Genomic DNA, 24,054 nt, shown 5'->3' with positions numbered 1-24,054 from the left:
AGCCACACATGAGCCCAGGCTTACTGCTGGAACAAGACAGACTTTAATGGCAGCTTGCTGCTGGTATATATACAGTTTTCAAGCTAAATCCTTAATCAAAGAACAATGAAATCTCCACCCCCTTCTCACACACAGTGGGGGCTCTCATACAGATTATTAAGCAGACATTTCGGAGCCGATCATGAAAACACATTTTCTTTAGATAATGACATCAGTGAAGGTAATTACTAGTTGTACAGAATACATGATCTAGACAGCCTGACCCCGCATATAGAAGGGATAATTACCACAATGAAGCAATCAGAATAATTAACATGAGCCCCTTCTAATCACAGTAAACAGTAAACACAGGTCTCCTTCACACACACAATAGACCATTTACCCTTTGAAGTAGGGCTGGCTGAGGAAGGGTCATTAACATTTCAAAAGCCTGTTACACTTAACACACACACAATATTACTTAGCAGGGAGAATTTAAACTGAAGCATCCTTCACAATGGCCCCCCTTTTTCTCCCTGCTCCGGCAACCCGGTTGGACCTTCCCTGGTCCAGTAGGGTTGACGGTTTCAGAGCTTTTAGTCCGAGGTTAACTCCGTTTGGCGTGACTGACCTCCCTTGGCAACTGTTTCAGACTCAGGTATGCCACCGGGTCGTCAGATCACACGCCGTTCAGTCCCCAAGTCTTTGTGCGATCTGCAAAGTCACCAGAAGTCAGTGTGAAGACAGCGAATAAGTCTGTGCGCCGCCATCTAGGTGTCCCGCTATGGGAGGGGGCAGGTTATGGCTCTGAAGTGACAATCACAGGAGATTCATAAAAAGAAAAAGTTATATTTGTTGAAATGCTGTAGCACTGGTGCTCAGAGTCCAGGGGGGGGGAATCAGAGCCCCATAAGGTCAGCCACCCCCTGCTCCCTCCGCAGCCGCCGGTTCTCCTCTTTGAGCTTCTCCAGCTCCATCTCCAGTTCATGGAGCCTGGGGGGGTCAGCCTGCTGTGACCTCAGGTGGTTGTTCTCCTCCTCCATGCGGCTTATGCACTTCTCCAGCTCCATGTACTCACGGATCAGATCCTGCTTGCTCATGTCCTGCAGGCTTTCCACGTGGTCCTTCATCATCAGGAACTGGGTGGTGGTGTAAGGGGCCACCGGTGGGCCCTTGGCGAACATCTCGGCCCGCATCTGGGACGCCCGCTGCGACTCCCTCTCCTCCAGTCGCTTCTTCTCCTCCCAGGTCAGCTTGTTATACGGCTTCCAGGACCTCTTCTTCTTGGGGGGTAGCCGGCGGTGCCTCTTTCTGCCCAGCTCCCTCCAGGGCCCCTCCGGCTCATGGCTGTCGCCCATGACCAGCTGACAATGGTGTTCCCTGTTGTCCGTAATAACAGATTGTACCATGAGGGCTTCGTAAGGGGTGCCCAATGGTTCTTCCTGACCCAGCTCCTGGGGATCCCAAGCCGAGTCTACACAATGGGCTGCTGCTGGTGGGTGGTACCCAGGTTGAGACCAATTTGACCTGGTGTTGTCGTTCATGGGGCAATTCTGCTTGAAGTGACCCAGCTGTTTGCACCGGAAGCAGCGTTGTTCGTTGTCCTCCTGGCGTGGATAGCGAGGGCTAGATGTCATCGGTCTGTTAGGTGGTTGGTATCTAGCGGCTGGTGGGTGTGAGGGCACCGTTGGTCGTGGAGGTTGTACCCGTGGTGTGACCTGGTTTGTCTTGCGAGTATCCGCATATTCATCCGCCAACTTCGCTGCCTCTGGTAGAGTCATGGGCCTGCGATCTCTCACCCAATCTTTGACATCTGTCTGGATGTGATTGTAAAATTGCTCCAGGAGCATTAGTTGCAAAATGTCCTCTGCGGTGGTGGCCTGGCTGCTGTTAGCCCAGTTAAAGGCCGACAGGGATAACTGGCATGCCCATTCCGTGTAAGAGTCTTCCGTGGTTTTGCGTGAGTCCCTGAACTTCTGTCGGTGGGACTCTGGGGTTACTGCATAACGAGCCAGGAGCACTTCTTTAACCCGGGCGTAGCTATGGATATCCTGATCTGGCACGGTCCGGAAAGCATCAGAAGCTTTGCCTGACAGTTTGCCTGACAATATTGCAACCCACTCTCTTCTAGCTATTCGGTGCAGGTTACATTGTCGCTCAAAATCCGCCAGGAAGTTATCAATCTCACAGTCCTTTTCATCAAAAGCTTTAAAAGCGCTAAACGGAATCTTCCTTGCGTCTGCTGTGCTGTACTCACTGTTCGTAGAAGGTGCGGCTGCTTGTTGGACTGCTGCCAGTTTTAACTGTAGTTCTGCGTCCCTTATTTGTTTATCCTTCTGTAGTTCTGCATCTCTTATTTGTTTATCCTCCTGTAGTTCTGCGTCTCTTATTTCTTTAGCCTCCTGTAGCTCTGCGTCTCTTATTTGTTTATCCTTCTGTAGCTCTGCGTCTCTTATTTGTTTAGCCTCCTGTAGTTCTGCGTCTCTTATTTGTTTATCCTTCTGTAGTTCTGCGTCTCTTATTTGTTTAGCCTCCTGTAGCTCTGCGTCTCTTATTTGTTTAGCCTCCTCCGCTAACAGGTCCATCATTCTCAGCACCACATCCGCCGTTGGGTTCGGACCGAACCATGCTAGCTTCTCTCTCATTACTTTGTTGGCTGGCGATTCCTCTTCCTAAATCACTGGTGTCTCCATCTCTTGTACTGCTGGCGTTGCTGCAGTCCCGTCCTAATTCTGCTATGATGACCCGCTTGGTTTTGTTGCTAGCAATCCTTCCACGAACTTCCAGTAGTCTGCTTGGAATCCGGGTGTAAAGGGGAATAGAAGGGAAAATCCCGCTGCTGCCAACCATTTGTGACAGTATTAGAATGATATCCCCGTCAAGCGTTTCCCTTCTTCCCATAAAAGTAAATCACCCCAATATTCCACGAGGAAGGGATATTCCTGGGATCGCCCAATAAGCCACACATGAGTCAGAGCTTACTGCTGGAACAAGACACTTTAATGGCAGCTTGCTGCTGGTATATATACAGTTTTCAAGCTAAATCCTCAATCAAGGAACAATGAAATCTCCACCCCCTTCTCACTCACAGTGGGGGCTCTCATACAGATTATTAAGCAGACACTTCGTAGCCGATCATGAAAACACATTTTCTTTAGATAATGACATCAGTGAAGGTAATTACTAGTTGTACAGAATACATGATCTAGACAGCCTGACCCCGCATATAGAAGGGCTAATTACCACAATGAAGCAATCAGAATAATTAACATGAGACCCTTCTAATCACAGTAAACAGTAAACACAGGTCTCCTTCACACACACAATAGACCATTTACCCTTTGAAGTAGGGCTGGCTGAGGAAGGGTCATTAACATTTCAAAAAGCCTGTTACACTTAACACACACACAATATTCCTTAGCAGGGAGAATTTAAACTGAAGCATCCTTCACACTTTGAATACTGTCACATGCTTGTAACTGCATAAAAAGCTGAGAAGAAACCATTAAAGTTGTCATTACATTTGGAACAAGTACAGAGCTGCGTGTCTCGTCTTGATTCTGGGCAAATGGGATGGATCGGGTCCTGTTGGTTGGAGTGTCGATAAGCTGTCTTGGATGTGATGGAAGGTCGTAAACAGTGGTGACCGTTACAATTAGTATAAAAGTCTGATCATAAAAACTGATACAAAAAATATTCTCAAAGCCCCCCCCCCCCCCCCCCCCGTCCTTTGGGTATCATGTTGTTTCTCTCTCAATGTCCACGTTGTTCCTTCTCATTCTTCTCCCTGTTTTCTCCCTCCCTATTCCCCGATATTCCCGCTGCAGCCGGTGTCAGGACGGGAAGGTGACGTGTGACGGCTCCGCCTGTGCCGTGGACTGTGGGTGGTCCGCGTGGTCCCAGTGGACGCCATGTGACACAACATGTGGAGCGGGCATGCAGGAGCGATTCAGGTACAGTGCCATGAAGAGCATCGGAGGGTAAGAGGCCTTCTACTTTCCCTTCCATGGAGGGGCACAGAAAGTTCTTCATCTTCGGGTTTAACTGCCGCCTACAGGAAGATAGGACACTGGCAAAAATGTCAAATAAAACAAAACATTAGGGTTAGGATAACCCCTCCTACTACCAGCATGCCCTGGGGGGGGGGGGGGGGTCAAGTGGCTATACAAGATCTTATACCCATAATATACAATACAGGACCTTATACCCATAATATACAATACAGGACCTTATACCCATAATATACAATACAGGACCTTATACCCATAATATACAATACAGGACCTTCTACCCATAATATACAATGCAGGACCTTATACCCATAATATACAATACAGGACCCGATACCCATAATATACAATACAGGACCCGATACCCATAATATACAATACAGGACCTTCTACCCATAATATACAATGCAGGACCTTATACCCATAATATACAATACAGGACCTTATACCCATAATATACAATACAGGACCTTATACCCATAATATACAATACAGGACCTTATACCCATAATATACAATACAGGACCTTATACCCATAATATACAATACAGGACCTTATACCCATAATATACAATACAGGACCCGATACCCATAATATACAATACAGGACCTTCTACCCATAATATACAATGCAGGACCTTATACCCATAATATACAATACAGGACCTTATACCCATAATATACAATACAGGACCTTATACCCATAATATACAATACAGGACCCGATACCCATAATATACAATACAGGACCTTATACCCATAATATACAATGCAGGACCTTATACCCATAATATACAATGCAGGACCTTATACCCATAATATACAATGCAGGACCTGATACCCATAATATACAATGCAGGACCTTATACCCATAATATACAATACAGGACCTTCTACCCATAATATACAATGCAGGACCTTATACCCATAATATACAATACAGGACCTTATATCCATAATATACAATACAGGACCTTATACCCATAATATACAATACAGGACCTTATACCCATAATATACAATGCAGGACTGGAGGTATAGAGCAGTCCTGACATGCAAAGCCTCCAGGCCGTATTTCCATACATGAACCTAATAGGCATTTCAGGACCCCCCACCATGAACTGTATCAGTCAATAAATCCCTTTCCTCCCCACAAGGAGGAATGAATGACGGGTCCCTCTCTTCTCTCTCCAGATCTCCATCTAATCCTCCGAGCGATAATGGTGGTGCCCCCTGTGAGGGGAACACGCGGGACACCCGAGAGTGCTACACTCCATGTGCCAATGGTAGGACACGAGGAAACACCAACCTACAGATTGTGATTGTTCCCATTTACTGTGGTTCCCCCACCAATCGTAGATGATGGGTCCAAGGCCGGGACAAGGGGCAGGGGTGTGGGCGCTATGTTTTATTGCAGGGGTGTAGGCGCTCTGTGCCAGTTGTTTCTGTTACAAGGCTGACAGGAGTAGTGACGGCGACATCACTGCTGACCCTAAGGGACACTGGATGACCTTGTCCCGCCACTGGATGGGTCTATGGGAGGTATTTCTCCTATATGGGTCTATGGGTGGCATTTCTCCTATATGGGTCTATGGTTGGCATTTCTCCTGTATGGGTCTATGGGTGGTATTTCTCCTATATGGGTCTATGGTTGGCATTTCTCCTATATGGGTCTATGGGTGGCATTTCTCCTGTATGGGTCTATGGGAGGTATTTCTCCTATATGGGTCTATGGATGGTATTTCTCCTATATGGGTCTATGGGAGGTATTTCTCCTATATGGGTCTATGGTTGGCATTTCTCCTGTATGGGTCTATGGGAGGTATTTCTCCTATATGGGTCTATGGGTGGCATTTCTCCTATATGGGTCTATGGTTGGCATTTCTCCTGTATGGGTCTATGGGTGGTATTTCTCCTATATGGGTCTATGGTTGGCATTTCTCCTATATGGGTCTATGGGTGGCATTTCTCCTGTATGGGTCTATGGGAGGTATTTCTCCTATATGGGTCTATGGTTGGCATTTCTCCTGTATGGGTCTATGGGAGGTATTTCTCCTATATGGGTCTATGGGTGGCATTTCTCCTATATGGGTCTATGGTTGGCATTTCTCCTGTATGGGTCTATGGGTGGTATTTCTCCTATATGGGTCTATGGGTGGTATTTCTCCTATATGGGTCTATGGTTGGCATTTCTCCTATATGGGTCTATGGGTGGTATTTCTCCTATATGGGTCTATGGGTGGTATTTCTCCTATATGGGTGGCATTTCTCCTATATGGGTCTATGGGTGATATTTCTTCTATATGGGTCTATGGGAGGTATTTCTCCTATATGGGTCTATGGGTGGCATTTCCAGCATGTGAGGGTCTTATGTGTTGTGAGGTCTCCAATCTTCTACTTATGGTAAATTTTATATATGTGGCCACCATAATGGTCTTTATTTGTGTTTCTTTCCCCCTCTCTATCTCTTTCCTCTCTGGTTCCCCCTCTTCTCTGTGTACCCCACCCCCCATCTTTCTTCTCCTCTCTTGGATCATCAGAGACGGCCATATCCTGGAGTGATTGGACCCCGTGGTCGCCATGCTCTAGAACGTGCTTCTATGATGTGGAAAATATTGGGGTGCGGAGAAGGTTCCGGCATTGTAACAGCACGTTGTCCTCCTCTGGCCCTCTGTGTGTTGGGGAGTCTGTCCAGGAGGAGCCATGTGACACGCCGCTGTGTCCCGGTAAGTTCAATATCTGAGATGTACTGTAGGGAGGGGGGTTGGGTGATCTGTAAAATTGGGGTCCCGCTCCTCCCATGTCATGGAAGTGATATGTGACATTGATGTTCTGACTTCTTCCCATACAGTTGTTGGCGGCTGGTCCTCCTGGAGCTCCTGGACAGAATGTACCGTGACCTGCGACTCTGGAACTCAGACCCGAAACCGCTCCTGTTCTAACCCTTCGCCATTGCATGGGGGCCCCGAATGCCGGGGGCCACAGATTCAAACCAGGGAGTGTAACACGCAGCCTTGCAGAGGTGAGTGATGCCAGGTGTCGTTGGGACAAGGTGCTTTGGTGCCCAAGTGGAAAGGCCAAAGTGCACCCCCCCCCCCCCTACGATGAGCCGTGAACTACTTCGGTAGTAGTTGGGGCTGAAGATACCCTGGCACTTTGGCGCCCCCCCCCCCCCCGCTCTGCGGTGACGTGGTGCAGTGCACCCCATGCACCCACCCAGGATCGACCCTGGAGCCCCGCACCCCACTTTTTGCACCTCCTTCTCATGAAGGATTCTTTCCCTGGCCCACAGTGGGATTTCCGGGGGGGGGGCACGCGGTGTGGTGGTCTCTTTGATTGGGTTTATGGTGGATTTGGAGGATGTTTCTGGCTGCTTTCAGAACTCCACGTTCAGTAACAATAATAATTTGGCCCCGTTGGTTGGGCCTCTTCTCCTCTTTCCTCCAGATCTGTGTCCACCCAATATGATCCATCAGACCCCGGAGGAGTGTCGTGGCACCGGGGGGGCGTGTCCTCGCCTGTGTCTGGACCAGGCTGCCCAGGTAGAGTGCGCCTCCACCTGCTACGAGGGTTGCTACTGCCCTGAGGGGCTCTTCCTGCAGAACAACAGCTGTGTGCCGCAGACTGAATGCTCCTGTTACCACCAGGGGGCGCTCTACCAGCCCGGGGAGAATGTGACGCTGGATGCCTGCAACAACTGGTAACTGTGACCTTCCTGTTGTGTTATAATTAACTCCTTGTCTCCCATGATACTCCTTCCTCTGTTTGGGGCTTCTCTAACATCTCCTGTGTTTGCAGCACCTGTGTGTCCGGAGGGATGGTCTGCAGTGCAGCTCCGTGTCCAGGTGAGGACTGTTATCTGTCTGATCTCCTTTAGAGTCACCAATCAGCCCAGTGGATGGCTGAAGAGCACTACAACAACCAGCATATCCTTCCCCTCCATGCTGCTGTGATTAATGAGATTGTGTCGTTTCCCCATCAGATGTGACACCACCAACGTCTTTCACCTGCCATGTTGTGGGTGAAATGCGTGTAAGGTGGCGTTAGGTCTGACGAGGAAGGGTACATCTGAGTGGACCCGTTTTAGTGCCAATAAAGTTTGTTGCGGCTCAGCAAAATGAAAAGAAATGCGCCTCTGGCCAATGCGTCTATGTTATACCCCATTTCTCACTCCCCTCTCTCCGTTCATGTCACAGTGGACTGTGGGTGGAGTGATTGGACCTTGTGGAGCTCCTGCAGCCGTACGTGTAATGTTGGCACCAGACGACGCTACCGATCGGGGACAAACCCAGCTGCCGCATTCGGAGGTCAGGATTGCGAGGGGTCCGGTGTGGCCATTGAGTTCTGCAGTTTACAGCCCTGTAAAGGTGGGTCAGACGCAGGTCCTCTGGGCATGACTATCCCTCGGCTTCTCTCTAGTAATGACGGATACAGATGACGGATAATCTCTCCTTTCTTCCCAGGCTCTGCTGGGGACTGGGGTCCATGGTCAGAATGTTCCGTGCCCTGCGGCGGAGGATATCGGAACCGCAGCCGCGTCAGTGTCGTTCTGCGCCGCATTGAGTTCTCCACCTGTAACCTCCATCCGTGTTCTGGTAAGAGAATTTCATTCAGATCTGGGGTCAGTGGTATGGTGGATATATGGTGGTGGTATGGTGGTGGTATGGTGGTGGTATGGTGGGTGTATGGCGGTGGTATGGTGGGTGTATGGTGGGTGTATGGTGGTGGTATGGTGGGTGTATGGTAGCTGTATGGTGGTGGTATGGTGGTGGTATGGTGGGTGTATGGCGGTGGTATGGTGGGTGTATGGTGGGTGTATGGTGGGTGTATGGTGGTGGTATGGTGGGTGTATGGTAGATGTATGGTGGTGGTATGGTGGTGGTATGGTGGGTGTATGGTGGATGTATGGTGGATGTATGGTGGTGGTATGGTGGATGTATGGTGGTGGTATGGTGGATGTATGGTGGTGGTATGGTGGATGTATGGTGGTGGTATGGTGGATGTATGGTGGTGGTATGGTGGGTGTATGGTGGGTGTATGGTGGGTGTATGGTAGATGTATGGTGGTGGTATGGTAGATGTATGGTGGTGGTATGGTGGGTGTATTGTGGTGGTATGGTAGCTGTATGGTGGGTGTATGGTGGTGGTATGGTGGGTGTATGGTGGTGGTATGGTGGGTGTATGGTGGTGGTATGGTGGTGGTATGGTGGGTGTATGGTGGGTGTATGGTGGGTGTATGGTGGTGGTATGGTGGTTGTATGGTGGGTGTATGGTGGTGGTATGGTGGGTGTATGGTGGGTGTATGGTGGGTGTATGGTGGTGGTATGGTGGGTGTATGGTAGCTGTATGGTGGTGGTATGGTGGTGGTATGGTGGGTGTATGGCGGTGGTATGGTGGGTGTATGGTGGGTGTATGGTGGGTGTATGGTGGTGGTATGGTGGGTGTATGGTAGATGTATGGTGGTGGTATGGTGGTGGTATGGTGGGTGTATGGTGGATGTATGGTGGATGTATGGTGGTGGTATGGTGGATGTATGGTGGTGGTATGGTGGATGTATGGTGGTGGTATGGTGGATGTATGGTGGTGGTATGGTGGATGTATGGTGGTGGTATGGTGGGTGTATGGTGGGTGTATGGTGGGTGTATGGTAGATGTATGGTGGTGGTATGGTAGATGTATGGTGGTGGTATGGTGGGTGTATTGTGGTGGTATGGTAGCTGTATGGTGGGTGTATGGTGGTGGTATGGTGGGTGTATGGTGGTGGTATGGTGGGTGTATGGTGGTGGTATGGTGGTGGTATGGTGGGTGTATGGTGGGTGTATGGTGGGTGTATGGTGGTGGTATGGTGGTTGTATGGTGGGTGTATGGTGGTGGTATGGTGGGTGTATGGTGGGTGTATGGTGGTGGTATGGTGGGTGTATGGTGGGTGTATGGTGGGTGTATGGTGGTGGTATGGTGGTTGTATGGTGGGTGTATGGTGGTGGTATGGTGGGTGTATGGTGGATGTATGGTGGTAGTATGGTGGGTGTATGGTGGGTGTATGGTGGGTGTATGGTGGTGGTATGGTGGGTGTATGGTGGGTGTATGGTGGGTGTATGGTAGATGTATGGTGGTGGTATGGTAGATGTATGGTGGTGGTATGGTGGGTGTATTGTGGTGGTATGGTAGCTGTATGGTGGGTGTATGGTGGTGGTATGGTGGGTGTATGGTGGTGGTATGGTGGGTGTATGGTGGTGGTATGGTGGTGGTATGGTGGGTGTATGGTGGGTGTATGGTGGGTGTATGGTGGTGGTATGGTGGTTGTATGGTGGGTGTATGGTGGTGGTATGGTGGGTGTATGGTGGGTGTATGGTGGTGGTATGGTGGGTGTATGGTGGGTGTATGGTGGGTGTATGGTGGTGGTATGGTGGTTGTATGGTGGGTGTATGGTGGTGGTATGGTGGGTGTATGGTGGATGTATGGTGGTAGTATGGTGGGTGTATGGTGGGTGTATGGTGGGTGTATGGTGGTGGTATGGTGGTTGTATGGTGGGTGTATGGTGGTGGTATGGTGGGTGTATGGTGGGTGTATGGTGGTGGTATGGTGGGTGTATGGTGGGTGTATGGTGGGTGTATGGTAGGGGTGTTGAAAATAATCGTTGCATCGATGCATCGAGATTATGCCCTGCCCGATTCTGCATCGATGCGGTAGCCTGTGTTAATCGATTATGCATGACGTCATTGCCACTCCTCCCCCTCACTCACAGCAGCGTCTTAAGCCATCAACCGGCTGGCTGAACCTAGCGCCGTTCCCCGTCAATGGGTGATGTAGCCTCTGCCTCAGAATGCTGCCCCACCCAGGCTCTCCCCCTCCTCAGAATTTGTACCTCGGGACACTGGACAGTGACACTTCTCATCTGCCTGACGTGTAGTGCAGAGCCGCATGGAGCCGTGAGACAGATTACTGTCTGTCATCACATCTGTGGGAGTGGCGGAAGAATTAGGGTTGCCAAAGTCCCTGGAGATCCTGCACTGTGGGGGTTCAGAGCAGTGTTTCCAGACTCCATTATCCCTGTAACAGTGTGAGAAAACAAACTGATTTCTCCCGTCCGTCCGTAGGACAGGAGAACCAGTCTGTACATTTAGGGGCTGGTGGCTGCAGCCGAGTGTCTTCTCTGACACTCGGCTCACACACAGCCCAGCAAAGTTCACTCCCCCCTCCCAGCATTGCATACAGGCTACCCCTCCTCCTCTCCCCCTCTGTGTCTGCCCAGCCCGCCCACTCTCCTATCCCGATGTACAGCTGTGAAGGAGAGAGAGAGGGGGGGTGCGCGGGAGATAGGAAGAACAACACAGTCGGCAGCTACACATTCCAAGCTGTGAACTTCCAGCCTCGTCCCTGAATGAGTGAGCACTGCATTTTTCATTGTACATACATAACTGAACTGTCCCTTTCTCTCCTCTATCTGTCTCTCTCTCCTGCTATCCTTCCAAGATCCAGCTAGCACTCATACTGATCGCTTTTTTTTGTTAGTTTGGGCTTTACACTGAAAAAACAAATTCCCCCATCGCATCTACACATTCCAGGTGGATGGGGGAATCCGACAGTGAACCATTGGGCAAACAACCATGGTTGCTATTGACAGCGCTGGTCTCTCCATGGCAGCAGCAGCGCATCAGAACCCAATGCTGGCTACTTGGCGCATCATGTCCGCAGCCTCTGACCATCTCCTGCACCATGTCTGCGGTCTCTGACTGTCTCCTGCACCATGTCTGCGGTCTCTGACTGTCTCCTGTACCATGTCTGCGGTCTCTGACTGTCTCCTGTACCATGTCTGCGGTCTCTGACTGTCTCCTGTACCATGTCTGCGGTCTCTGACTGTCTCCTGTACCATGTCTGCGGTCTCTGACCGTCTCCTGTACCATGTCTGCGGTCTCTAAACATCTCCTGTACCATGTCTGCAGCCTCTAAACGTCTCCTGTACCATGTCTGCGGTCTCTGACCGTCTCCTGTATCATGTCTGCGGTCTCTGACCGTCTCCTGTACCATGTCTGCGGTCTCTGACCGTCTCCTGTACTATGTCTGCAGCCTCTAAACGTCTCCTGTACCATGTCTGCAGCCTCTGACTATCTCCTGTATCATGTCTGTTGAAAATAAAAAAATTGAGGAGTTCTCGAAGTTCTCCCAACTGCTTGCATTTTTTTAATGAAAACCGCACGCAGTAATCTTGATGCATCGCGGAATCGAATCGAATCGAATCGTGGCCTTGATAATCGTAATCGCATCGAATCGTGAGACCGGTGAAGATGCGCAGCCCTAGTGTATGGTGGTGGTATGGTGGGTGTATGGTGGGTGTATGGTGGATGTATTGTGGTGGTATGTTGGTGGTATGGTGGGTGTATGGTGGATGTATTGTGGTGGTTTGGTGGTGGTATGGTGGGTGTGTGGTGGGTGTATAGTGGTGGATGTATGAGGGTGTATGGTGGGTGTATGGTTGATGTATGGCGGTGGTATGGTAGATGTATGGTGGGTGTATGGTGGGTGTATGGTGGGTGTATGGTGGTGGTATGGTGGTGGTATGGTGGGTGTATGGTGGGTGTATGGTGGGTGTATGGTGGTGGTATGGTGGTGGTATGGTGGGTGTATGGTGGTGGTATAGTGGTGGTATGGTAGATGTATGGTGGGTGTATGGTGGGTGTATGGTGGGTGTATGGTGGGTGTATGGTGGTGGTATGGTGGTGGTATGGTGGGTGTATGGTGGTGGTATAGTGGTGGTATGGTGGTGGTATGGTGGGTGTATGGTGGGTGTATGGTGGTGGTATGGTGGGTGTATGGTGGGTGTATGGTGGTGGTATGGTGGGTGTATGGTGGTGGTATGGTAGATGTATGGTGGTGGTATGGTGGGTGTATGGTGGTGGTATGGTGGGTGTATGGTGGGTGTATGGTGGGTGTATGGTGGGTGTATGGTGGTGGTATGGTGGATGTATGGTGGTGGTATGGTGGTGGTATGGTGGGTGTATGGTGGTGGTATGGTGGGTGTATGGTGGTGGTATGGTGGGTGTATGGTGGGTGTATGGTGGTGGTATGGTAGATGTATGGTGGTGGTATGGTGGGTGTATGGTGGTGGTATGGTGGGTGTATGGTGGGTGTATGGTGGTGGTATGGTGGTGGTATGGTAGGTGTATGGTGGTGGTATGGTGGTGGTATGGTAGGTGTATGGTGGTGGTATGGTGGGTGTATGGTGGTGGTATGGTGGGTGTATGGTGGTGGTATGGTGGTGGTATGGTGGGTGTATGGTGGATGTATGGTGGATGTATGGTGGTGGTATGGTGGTGGTATGGTGGATGTATGGTGGTAGTATGGTGGGTGTATGGTGGTGGTATGGTGGATGTATGGTGGTGGTATGGTGGTAGTATGGTGGGTGTATGGTGGTGGTATGGTGGGTGTATGGTGGTGGTATGGTGGTGGTATGGTAGATGTTTGGTGGTTGGTATGTCTTGGAATAGAAGAGTTATTCTGGATCTTCTCATTGTCCTCCTTACAGGAGAGGATCCCGGGATCTGTCCGGATGGGAAGGTGTGGAAGGAGTGTAGTGAAGGCCCCGCCTCCTGCGCTCATCTGGATGATGAAGAAGAAGATGACGGGACGTGCCAGCCGGGCTGCTACTGCCAGAGGGAGGAGCTTCTGTTGGTGAGTCTGATGGTGGGAGGGGTGGGGGGAGGGTTTGTTCCTTCTTCCTCCGAGTTTCTCCGAGTCCATGAAACATGGGGGAGGGAGACGACGGGTGGTGGAACTATGCTGGGAGTGTTGGGTGGATGACTGATCTACTCAGGGCCTCCTTCACTCTCACATGGTCTAGACAGACATGGGGCACAAACCCGGTTGATATGGTCTGGTGACACCCCTAATTTACCCGGGGCAGAGACCCTCTACCACCCCCCACCCTGCCAGTACACCAACCTTTCCAACCCTGGCAATGAAGGTGTAATATGTGCCCAATAGAGGGGGCCTTATTCCGAGCTGTGTGTGACTGTCCCTCTTCTCCTACAGAATAACCGCTGTGTCCCCCCATCGCTGTGTCCCTGTACTGAGAGCGGAGTCCTCTATGAACCTGGAGAGATGGTGCTGAGGGACTGTAATAATTGGTGGGTACTATGCAGGGGTGTAATTACTGAGGAGTAGATTAGTACTATGCAGGGGTGTAATTACTGAGGTGTAGATGGGTACTATGCAGGGGTGTAATTACTGAGGTGTAGATGGGTACTATGCAGGGGTGTAATTACTGAGGAGTAGATGGGTACTATGCAGGGGTGTAATTACTGAGGAGTAGATGGGTACTATGCAGGGGTGTAATTACTGAGGAGTAGATGGGTGCTATGCAGGGGTGTAATTACTGAGGAGTAGATGGGTACTATGCAGGGGTGTAATTACTGAGGTGTAGATGGGTGCTATGCAGGGGTGTAATTACTGAGGAGTAGATGGGTACTATGCAGGGGTGTAATTACTGAGGAGTATATGGGTACTATGCAGGGGTGTAATTACTGAGGAGTAGATGGGTACTATGCAGGGGTGTAATTACTGAGGAGTAGATGGGTGCTATGCAGGGGTGTAATTACTGAGGAGTAGATGGGTACTATGCAGGGGTGTAATTACTGAGGAGTAGATGGGTATTATTTAGGGGTGTAATTACTGAGGTGTAGATGGGTGCTATGCAGGGGTGTATTTACTGAGGTGTAGATGGGTATTATTTAGGGGTGTAATTACTGAGGAGTAGATGGGTACTATGCAGGGGTGTAATTACTGAGGAGTAGATGGGTGCTATGCAGGGGTGTAATTACTGAGGAGTAGATGGGTATTATTTAGGGGTGTAATTACTGAGGAGTAGATGGGTACTATGCAGGGGTGTAATTACTGAGGAGTAGATGGGTGCTATGCAGGGGTGTAATTCCTGAGGAGTAGATGGGTACTATGCAGGGGTGTAATTACTGAGGAGTAGATGGGTATTATTTAGGGGTGTAATTACTGAGGAGTAGATTAGTACTATGCAGGGGTGTAATTACTGAGGTGTAGATGGGTACTATGCAGGGGTGTAATTACTGAGGTGTAGATGGGTACTATGCAGGGGTGTAATTACTGAGGTGTAGATGGGTACTATGCAGGGGTGTAATTACTGAGGAGTAGATGGGTACTATGCAGGGGTGTAATTACTGAGGTGTAGATGGGTACTATGCAGGGGTGTAATTACTGAGGAGTAGATTAGTACTATGCAGGGGTGTAATTACTGAGGTGTAGAAGGGTACTATGCAGGGGTGTAATTACTGAGGAGTAGACGGGTACTATGCAGGGGTGTAATTACTGAGGAGTATATGGGTACTATGCAGGGGTGTAATTACTGAGGAGTAGATGGGTACTATGCAGGGGTGTAATTACTGAGGAGTAGATGGGTATTATTTAGGGGTGTAATTACTGAGGAGTAGATTAGTACTATGCAGGGGTGTAATTACTGAGGTGTAGATGGGTACTATGCAGGGGTGTAATTACTGAGGAGGTGTAGATGGGTGCTATGCAGGGGTGTAATTACTGAGGTGTAGATGGGTACTATGCAGGGGTGTAATTACTGAGGAGTAGATGGGTACTATGCAGGGGTGTAATTACTGAGGAGTAGATGGGTGCTATGCAGGGGTGTAATTACTGAGGAGTAGATGGGTACTATGCAGGGGTGTAATTACTGAGGTGTAGATGGGTGCTATGCAGGGGTGTAATTACTGAGGAGTAGATGGGTACTATGCAGGGGTGTAATTACTGAGGAGTATATGGGTACTATGCAGGGGTGTAATTACTGAGGAGTAGATGGGTACTATGCAGGGGTGTAATTACTGAGGAGTAGATGGGTGCTATGCAGGGGTGTAATTACTGAGGAGTAGATGGGTACTATGCAGGGGTGTAATTACTGAGGAGTAGATGGGTATTATTTAGGGGTGTAATTACTGAGGTGTAGATGGGTGCTATGCAGGGGTGTATTTACTGAGGTGTAGATGGGTATTATTTAGGGGTGTAATTACTGAGGAGTAGATGGGTACTATGCAGGGGTGTAATTACTGAGGAGTAGATGGGTGCTATGCAGGGGTGTAATTCCTGAGGAGTAGATGGGTACTATGCAGGGGTGTAATTACTGAGGAGTAGATGGGTATTATTTAGGGGTGTAATTACTGAGGAGTAGATTAGTACTATGCAGGGGTGTAATTACTGAGGTGTAGATGGGTACTATGCAGGGGTGTAATTACTGAGGTGTAGATGGGTACTATGCAGGGGTGTAATTACTGAGGTGTAGATGGGTACTATGCAGGGGTGTAATTACTGAGGAGTAGATGGGTACTATGCAGGGGTGTAATTACTGAGGTGTAGATGGGTACTATGCAGGGGTGTAATTACTGAGGAGTAGATTAGTACTATGCAGGGGTGTAATTACTGAGGTGTAGAAGGGTACTATGCAGGGGTGTAATTACTGAGGAGTAGACGGGTACTATGCAGGGGTGTAATTACTGAGGAGTATATGGGTACTATGCAGGGGTGTAATTACTGAGGAGTAGATGGGTACTATGCAGGGGTGTAATTACTGAGGAGTAGATGGGTATTATTTAGGGGTGTAATTACTGAGGAGTAGATTAGTACTATGCAGGGGTGTAATTACTGAGGTGTAGATGGGTACTATGCAGGGGTGTAATTACTGAGGTGTAGATGGGTACTATGCAGGGGTGTAATTACTGAGGAGTAGATGGGTACTATGCAGGGGTGTAATTACTGAGGAGTAGATTAGTACTATGCAGGGGTGTAATTACTGAGGAGTAGATGGGTACTATGCAGGGGTGTAATTACTGAGGAGTAGATGGGTACTATGCAGGGGTGTAATTACTGAGGAGTAGATGGGTACTATGCAGGGGTGTAATTACTGAGGAGTAGATGGGTATTATTTAGGGGTGTAATTACTGAGGAGTAGATGGGTACTATGCAGGGGTGTAATTACTGAGGAGTAGATGGGTACTATGCAGGGGTGTAATTACTGAGGAGTAGATGGGTATTATTTAGGGGTGTAATTACTGAGGAGTAGATGGGTGCTATGCAGGGGTGTAATTACTGAGGAGTAGATGGGTGCTATGCAGGGGTGTAATTACTGAGGTGTAGATGGGTACTATGCAGGGGTGTAATTACTGAGGTGTAGATGGGTATTATTTAGGGGTGTAATTACTGAGGAGTAGACGGGTACTATGCAGGGGTGTAATTACTGAGGAGTAGATGGGTACTATGCAGGGGTGTAATTACTGAGGAGTAGATGGGTACTATGCAGGGGTGTAATTACTGAGGAGTAGATGGGTACTATGCAGGGGTGTAATTACTGAGGAGTAGATGGGTGCTATGCAGGGGTGTAATTACTGAGGAGTAGATGGGTGCTATGCAGGGGTGTAATTACTGAGGAGTAGATGGGTACTATGCAGGGGTGTAATTACTGAGGAGTATATGGGTACTATGCAGGGGTGTAATTACTGAGGAGTAGATGGGTACTATGCAGGGGTGTAATTACTGAGGTGTAGATGGGTGCTATGCAGGGGTGTAATTACTGAGGAGTAGATGGGTACTATGCAGGGGTGTAATTACTGAGGAGTATATGGGTACTATGCAGGGGTGTAATTACTGAGGAGTAGATGGGTACTATGCAGGGGTGTAATTACTGAGGAGTAGATGGGTGCTATGCAGGGGTGTAATTACTGAGGAGTAGATGGGTACTATGCAGGGGTGTAATTACTGAGGAGTAGATGGGTATTATTTAGGGGTGTAATTACTGAGGTGTAGATGGGTGCTATGCAGGGGTGTATTTACTGAGGTGTAGATGGGTATTATTTAGGGGTGTAATTACTGAGGAGTAGATGGGTACTATGCAGGGGTGTAATTACTGAGGAGTAGATGGGTGCTATGCAGGGGTGTAATTCCTGAGGAGTAGATGGGTACTATGCAGGGGTGTAATTACTGAGGAGTAGATGGGTATTATTTAGGGGTGTAATTACTGAGGAGTAGATTAGTACTATGCAGGGGTGTAATTACTGAGGTGTAGATGGGTACTATGCAGGGGTGTAATTACTGAGGAGTAGATTAGTACTATGCAGGGGTGTAATTACTGAGGAGTAGATGGGTATTATGCAGGGGTGTAATTACTGAGGTGTAGATGGGTATTATGCAGGGGTGTAATTACTGAGGAGTAGATGGGTATTATTTAGGGGTGTAATTACTGAGGAGTAGATTAGTACTATGCAGGGGTGTAATTACTGAGGAGTAGATGGGTACTATGCAGGGGTGTAATTACTGAGGTGTAGATGGGTATTATTTAGGGGTGTAATTACTGAGGTGTAGATGGGTACTATGCAGGGGTGTAATTACTGAGGAGTAGATTAGTACTATGCAGGGGTGTAATTACTGAGGTGTAGAAGGGTACTATGCAGGGGTGTAATTACTGAGGAGTAGATGGGTACTATGCAGGGGTGTAATTACTGAGGAGTAGATTAGTACTATGCAGGGGTGTAATTACTGAGGTGTAGAAGGGTACTATGCAGGGGTGTAATTACTGAGGAGTATATGGGTACTATGCAGGGGTGTAATTACTGAGGAGTAGATGGGTACTATGCAGGGGTGTAATTACTGAGGTGTAGATGGGTGCTATGCAGGGGTGTAATTACTGAGGAGTAGATGGGTACTATGCAGGGGTGTAATTACTGAGGAGTAGATGGGTACTATGCAGGGGTGTAATTACTGAGGTGTAGATGGGTACTATGCAGGGGTGTAATTACTGAGGAGTAGATGGGTACTATGCAGGGGTGTAATTACTGAGGAGTAGACGGGTACTATGCAGGGGTGTAATTACTGAGGAGTAGATGGGTACTATGCAGGGGTGTAATTACTGAGGAGTAGATGGGTGCTATGCAGGGGTGTAATTACTGAGGAGTAGATGGGTACTATGCAGGGGTGTAATTACTGAGGAGTAGATGGGTATTATTTAGGGGTGTAATTACTGAGGTGTAGATGGGTGCTATGCAGGGGTGTATTTACTGAGGTGTAGATGGGTATTATTTAGGGGTGTAATTACTGAGGAGTAGATGGGTACTATGCAGGGGTGTAATTACTGAGGAGTAGATGGGTGCTATGCAGGGGTGTAATTCCTGAGGAGTAGATGGGTACTATGCAGGGGTGTAATTACTGAGGAGTAGATGGGTATTATTTAGGGGTGTAATTACTGAGGAGTAGATTAGTACTATGCAGGGGTGTAATTACTGAGGTGTAGATGGGTACTATGCAGGGGTGTAATTACTGAGGAGTAGATTAGTACTATGCAGGGGTGTAATTACTGAGGAGTAGATGGGTATTATGCAGGGGTGTAATTACTGAGGTGTAGATGGGTATTATGCAGGGGTGTAATTACTGAGGAGTAGATGGGTATTATTTAGGGGTGTAATTACTGAGGAGTAGATTAGTACTATGCAGGGGTGTAATTACTGAGGAGTAGATTAGTACTATGCAGGGGTGTAATTACTGAGGAGTAGATTAGTACTATGCAGGGGTGTAATTACTGAGGTGTAGAAGGGTACTATGCAGGGGTGTAATTACTGAGGAGTAGATGGGTACTATGCAGGGGTGTAATTACTGAGGAGTAGATTAGTACTATGCAGGGGTGTAATTACTGAGGTGTAGAAGGGTACTATGCAGGGGTGTAATTACTGAGGAGTAGATGGGTACTATGCAGGGGTGTAATTACTGAGGAGTAGATGGGTACTATGCAGGGGTGTAATTACTGAGGAGTAGATGGGTACTATGCAGGGGTGTAATTACTGAGGTGTAGATGGGTGCTATGCAGGGGTGTAATTACTGAGGAGTAGATGGGTATTATTTAGGGGTGTAATTACTGAGGAGTAGATGGGTACTATGCAGGGGTGTAATTACTGAGGAGTAGATGGGTATTATTTAGGGGTGTAATTACTGAGGAGTAGATTAGTACTATGCAGGGGTGTAATTACTGAGGTGTAGATGGGTACTATGCAGGGGTGTAATTACTGAGGAGTAGATTAGTACTATGCAGGGGTGTAATTACTGAGGAGTAGATGGGTATTATGCAGGGGTGTAATTACTGAGGAGTAGATGGGTATTATTTAGGGGTGTAATTACTGAGGAGTAGATTAGTACTATGCAGGGGTGTAATTACTGAGGAGTAGATGGGTACTATGCAGGGGTGTAATTACTGAGGTGTAGATGGGTATTATTTAGGGGTGTAATTACTGAGGAGTAGATTAGTACTATGCAGGGGTGTAATTACTGAGGTGTAGAAGGGTGCTATGCAGGGGTGTAATTACTGAGGAGTAGATGGGTGCTATGCAGGGGTGTAATTACTGAGGTGTAGATGGGTACTATGCAGGGGTGTAATTACTGAGGAGTAGATTAGTACTATGCAGGGGTGTAATTACTGAGGAGCATATCATTTTATAAGGTATGTATTGGGGGGAGCGGACAGTGTGGTGTGACTCAGTGGCGCCCCCTGGGGTACATTCAGGGTAACAATCCAATCTTTGCTCTTCCTCCAGTTCCTGCCTCTCGGGACGGATCGGTAATTGCTCGCAGCTCCCCTGTGGCGGTGAGTATCAGGCGGTGCTCGGGGGTGGGGTTATTGGAGGGGGTCTAGATATACGTTGGGGGGGAGGAGAGATTTATACACCATCCAGTAATACGTTATTTTTTTATCGCACAGCTGTCGATGGGAATTGGTCGGATTGGACGCCGTGGAGCGAGTGTTCAGCGACGTGTGGGGGAGGGTTCCAGAACCGCTACCGATTCTGCACCGACCCGCCTCCCTCCAGAACCGGGCTGCCCTGTGAGGGTCCCGAGCGGGAGGAGCGGCCCTGTGACCCGGAGCCGTGTGATGGTGAGGAGACCCATAATGTCCCATGTGGTGGGTGTGCCGAGCATTCGCCGTATACCGCGGGGGCGGTCCTCAGCATGTGGTACCCTGTTCAGCTAAGCCCCGCCCCATTCTCCCGCTGGGTGCCGGATTATTCGGGGGGCCCCTTGAAGGACGGGGACTATGGCCAAGATTATGGTTTAGATTTTCATGGTAACATCCATTTGTAATGGAAATTTTTAGTTTGGTGGATATCAGAGGCGGATTACACTCTGCGGCGCCCCCTAGGGAGCTCTTCGGGGGCTGCACAGCGAGCACAAGGAGGACCGGTGTGGTCAGTTACAGAGTTTTTCATTTATTTGAATGCAACACTCTTCATGCACATGTGCTTTAGACTTGGGCACTGCCGAAAAATTCCTTCATTTTTGTTATATTCGTTTTTTTTTATTTTCTCAGAAATTCGGAAATTCGAAATTCCAATTTTTTCGATTTTCTAATTTCCGAATTTTCAAATTCAGAATTTTCCAATTTTCAAATTTTTTCGAGTTTCTGATTTTCTTATTTCCGAATCTCCGAAATTTCAGAATTTTTGGAATTTCTAATTTTGGAATTTTCGAAATGTTTAATTTCCTAATTTAGAATATTCAAATTTTCAGAAATTTAAAATATTCCAGAAATTTGGAATTTCCAAAATTTCGAAATGTCGAATTTTGGAATTTGGGATTTTCGAAATTTGGAATTGTCTCATTTCAAATTTCCGAAATTTCCAAATTTCCGAAATTTAAATATTTTGAAATGTCAAATTTTGGGCATTTTCAAATTTCCGAATTTCCAAAACTCAGAATTTCCAAATTTTCGAAAATTTAGAAATTCGAAAATTCTAAAAAAAATTTTTTTTCGATTTTCTTATTTCCGAATCTCAGAAATTTCTGAATTTTTGGAATTTCTAATTTTGGAATTTTCGAAATGTTTAATTTCCTCATTTAGAATATTCAAATTCTCTGAAATTTAAAATATTCCAGAAATTTGGATTTTCCGAAATTTCGAAATGTCGAATTTTGGAATTTTCTCATTTCAAATTTTCAATCTTCCAAATTTCCGAAATTTAAATATTTCGAAATGTCAAATTTTTGGAATTTTCAAATTTCCGAATTTCCAAAACTCAGATTTTCCGAATTTTCGAAAATTTAGAAATTCGAAAATTCGAAATTCCAATTTTTTCGATTTTCTAATTTCCGAATTTCCAAATTCTGAATTTTCCAATTTTCTTATTTTTCTGAGTTTCCGATTTTCTTATTTCCGAATCTTCGAAATTTCTGAATTTTTGGAATTTCTAATTTTGGAATTTTCGAAATGTTTAATATTCACATTTTCTGAAATTTAAATATTCCAGAAATTTGGAATTTCCGAAATTTTCAAAATGTCGAATTTTGGAATTTTAGAAATTTGGAATTTTCTCATTTCAAATTTTCAAATTTCCGAAATTAAAATATTTTTCGAAATGTCAAATTTTTGGAATTTTCTAATTTCCGAATTTCCAAAACTCAGAGGGCCAGATTCACGAAAAATTACGGCGGCGTAACATATGTCCTTTACGTTACTCCGCCGCAAGTTTTTAGCGTAAGTGCTTGATTCACAAAGCACTTGCGTGTAAACTTGCGGCGGCGTAGCGTAAAGCCGTCCGGCGCAAGCCCGCCTAATTCAAATGGGGCAGGGACCATACTTTAACATGGGCTGTCTATTTACACCATCTCAATAGCAGCCGTAACTTTGCGACGGGAAAAGCCGACTAGGGACGACGTAAGAGAATGCGACGAACGTGCGTACCTTCGTGGATCGCCGTAAACAGCTAATTAGCATACCCGACGCAGAAAACGACGCGAACTCCACCCAGTGGGCGCCGAAGTATTGCATCCTAAGATCTGAACCGTACGCCTGTCGGATCTTAGCCAAATGCCGTCGTATCTTGGTTTGTGAATTACAAATAAAGATACGACGCGGCAAATTTGAAAGTACGCCGGAGTATCAGCAGATATCAGCAGATACTCTGGCGTACTTCTTCTCTGAATCTGGCCCAGAATTTCCGAATTTTTTGAAAATTTCGAAATTCGGAAATTTAAAATTTCGGAAATCCGAAAATTCGGGAATTGATAAATCCGGAAATTCCGGAATTAACGAATTTGTCAAAATTCGGTAAAAAATGAATTCGGAAGCGAAACGAATTGCAAATGTCTAATGCGCTTGAATGCGAGAGATACGTCCTATAAAACGCCAACAAAGATTTAGGACGTATCTCCCACGCCCCCCCCCCCCCCGGTCCTTTCCCCACCGCCGCAATTCCTGGCAATTACCGGCTGTCAAAATGACAACCGGGATTTGCCTTGTTTTACATAGTGGGAGGAGTGAGAATACGGCCCCTCCCATGTAAAGGTGTCATTGAGGAAATACAATGTAGAAACAAATTGTTACATTGTATTTATTATTTATTCATACATTCTATGACTTCTGATCTGCAAAAGAAAACGTAAAAGTCCCATTTTTTTTTAGTAAACTCAATTCCTATTATTATTATTATTATTATTATTATTATTAGTTCAGTTTTTTTTTTTGCTACATAAAAACAGAAAAAAGGGCAAAATTTAAAAAAGTGATTTTATTTTTATTTAAAAATCACTTTGCAACGCTTTCTGCCCCTTCCTGGGCTCACATGGTTCCTCCCATCTCCTCCATTACAGAAAGAGGAGACTGGAGCGCGTGGAGCGGCTGGACGGACTGTACCAAGACGTGCGGCGAGGGGGTGAGATCTCACAGCCGCAAGTGTGATGACCCCTCCCCATTGGGGGGCGGAGACTACTGTGAGGGTCTGAGCACAGAGGTGGAGCCCTGCCAGCTTGCGCCGTGTCCGGGTGAGTGAGCGCCCTCTAATAATATACACAGCGCCGGGCCAGCTAGAGCCCGAGGCAAGCGTGCCAAACACCCCCCCCCCCCCAAGATGTATGAGCATTACGTGTCAGCAAACCCCCCCCCCCCATCAAGATGTATGAGCATTACGTGTCAGCAAACCCCCCCCCCCCCATCAAGATGTATGAGCATTACGTGTCAGCAAACCCCCCCCCCCCCATCAAGATGTATGAGCATTACGTGTCAGCAAACCC

General features: G+C 47.5%; 1 protein-coding gene across 1 annotated transcript in view; it reads left to right on the top strand.

The window, feature by feature from the left end:
• The window catches only part of LOC120941395 (SCO-spondin-like), a 210,291-nt gene that overhangs the window by 122,504 nt on the left and 63,733 nt on the right, over nucleotides 1-24,054 (top strand). Inside the window, exons 61-73 of the mRNA XM_040354735.1 lie at nucleotides 3,807-3,932; nucleotides 5,184-5,275; nucleotides 6,530-6,715; nucleotides 6,841-7,011; nucleotides 7,437-7,689; nucleotides 7,788-7,834; nucleotides 8,186-8,356; nucleotides 8,453-8,584; nucleotides 13,511-13,656; nucleotides 14,017-14,111; nucleotides 20,586-20,635; nucleotides 20,750-20,923; nucleotides 23,635-23,805. Coding sequence (XP_040210669.1) covers nucleotides 3,807-3,932; nucleotides 5,184-5,275; nucleotides 6,530-6,715; nucleotides 6,841-7,011; nucleotides 7,437-7,689; nucleotides 7,788-7,834; nucleotides 8,186-8,356; nucleotides 8,453-8,584; nucleotides 13,511-13,656; nucleotides 14,017-14,111; nucleotides 20,586-20,635; nucleotides 20,750-20,923; nucleotides 23,635-23,805 — 1,814 coding nt within the window. The remainder of the gene's footprint in view (nucleotides 1-3,806; nucleotides 3,933-5,183; nucleotides 5,276-6,529; nucleotides 6,716-6,840; nucleotides 7,012-7,436; nucleotides 7,690-7,787; nucleotides 7,835-8,185; nucleotides 8,357-8,452; nucleotides 8,585-13,510; nucleotides 13,657-14,016; nucleotides 14,112-20,585; nucleotides 20,636-20,749; nucleotides 20,924-23,634; nucleotides 23,806-24,054) is intronic.

The sequence above is a fragment of the Rana temporaria genome, chromosome 5 (assembly GCF_905171775.1).
Source record: "Rana temporaria chromosome 5, aRanTem1.1, whole genome shotgun sequence".
In the NCBI taxonomy this organism is placed as follows: domain Eukaryota; kingdom Metazoa; phylum Chordata; class Amphibia; order Anura; family Ranidae; genus Rana; species Rana temporaria.
This window is presented reverse-complemented; position numbering and strand designations above follow the sequence as displayed.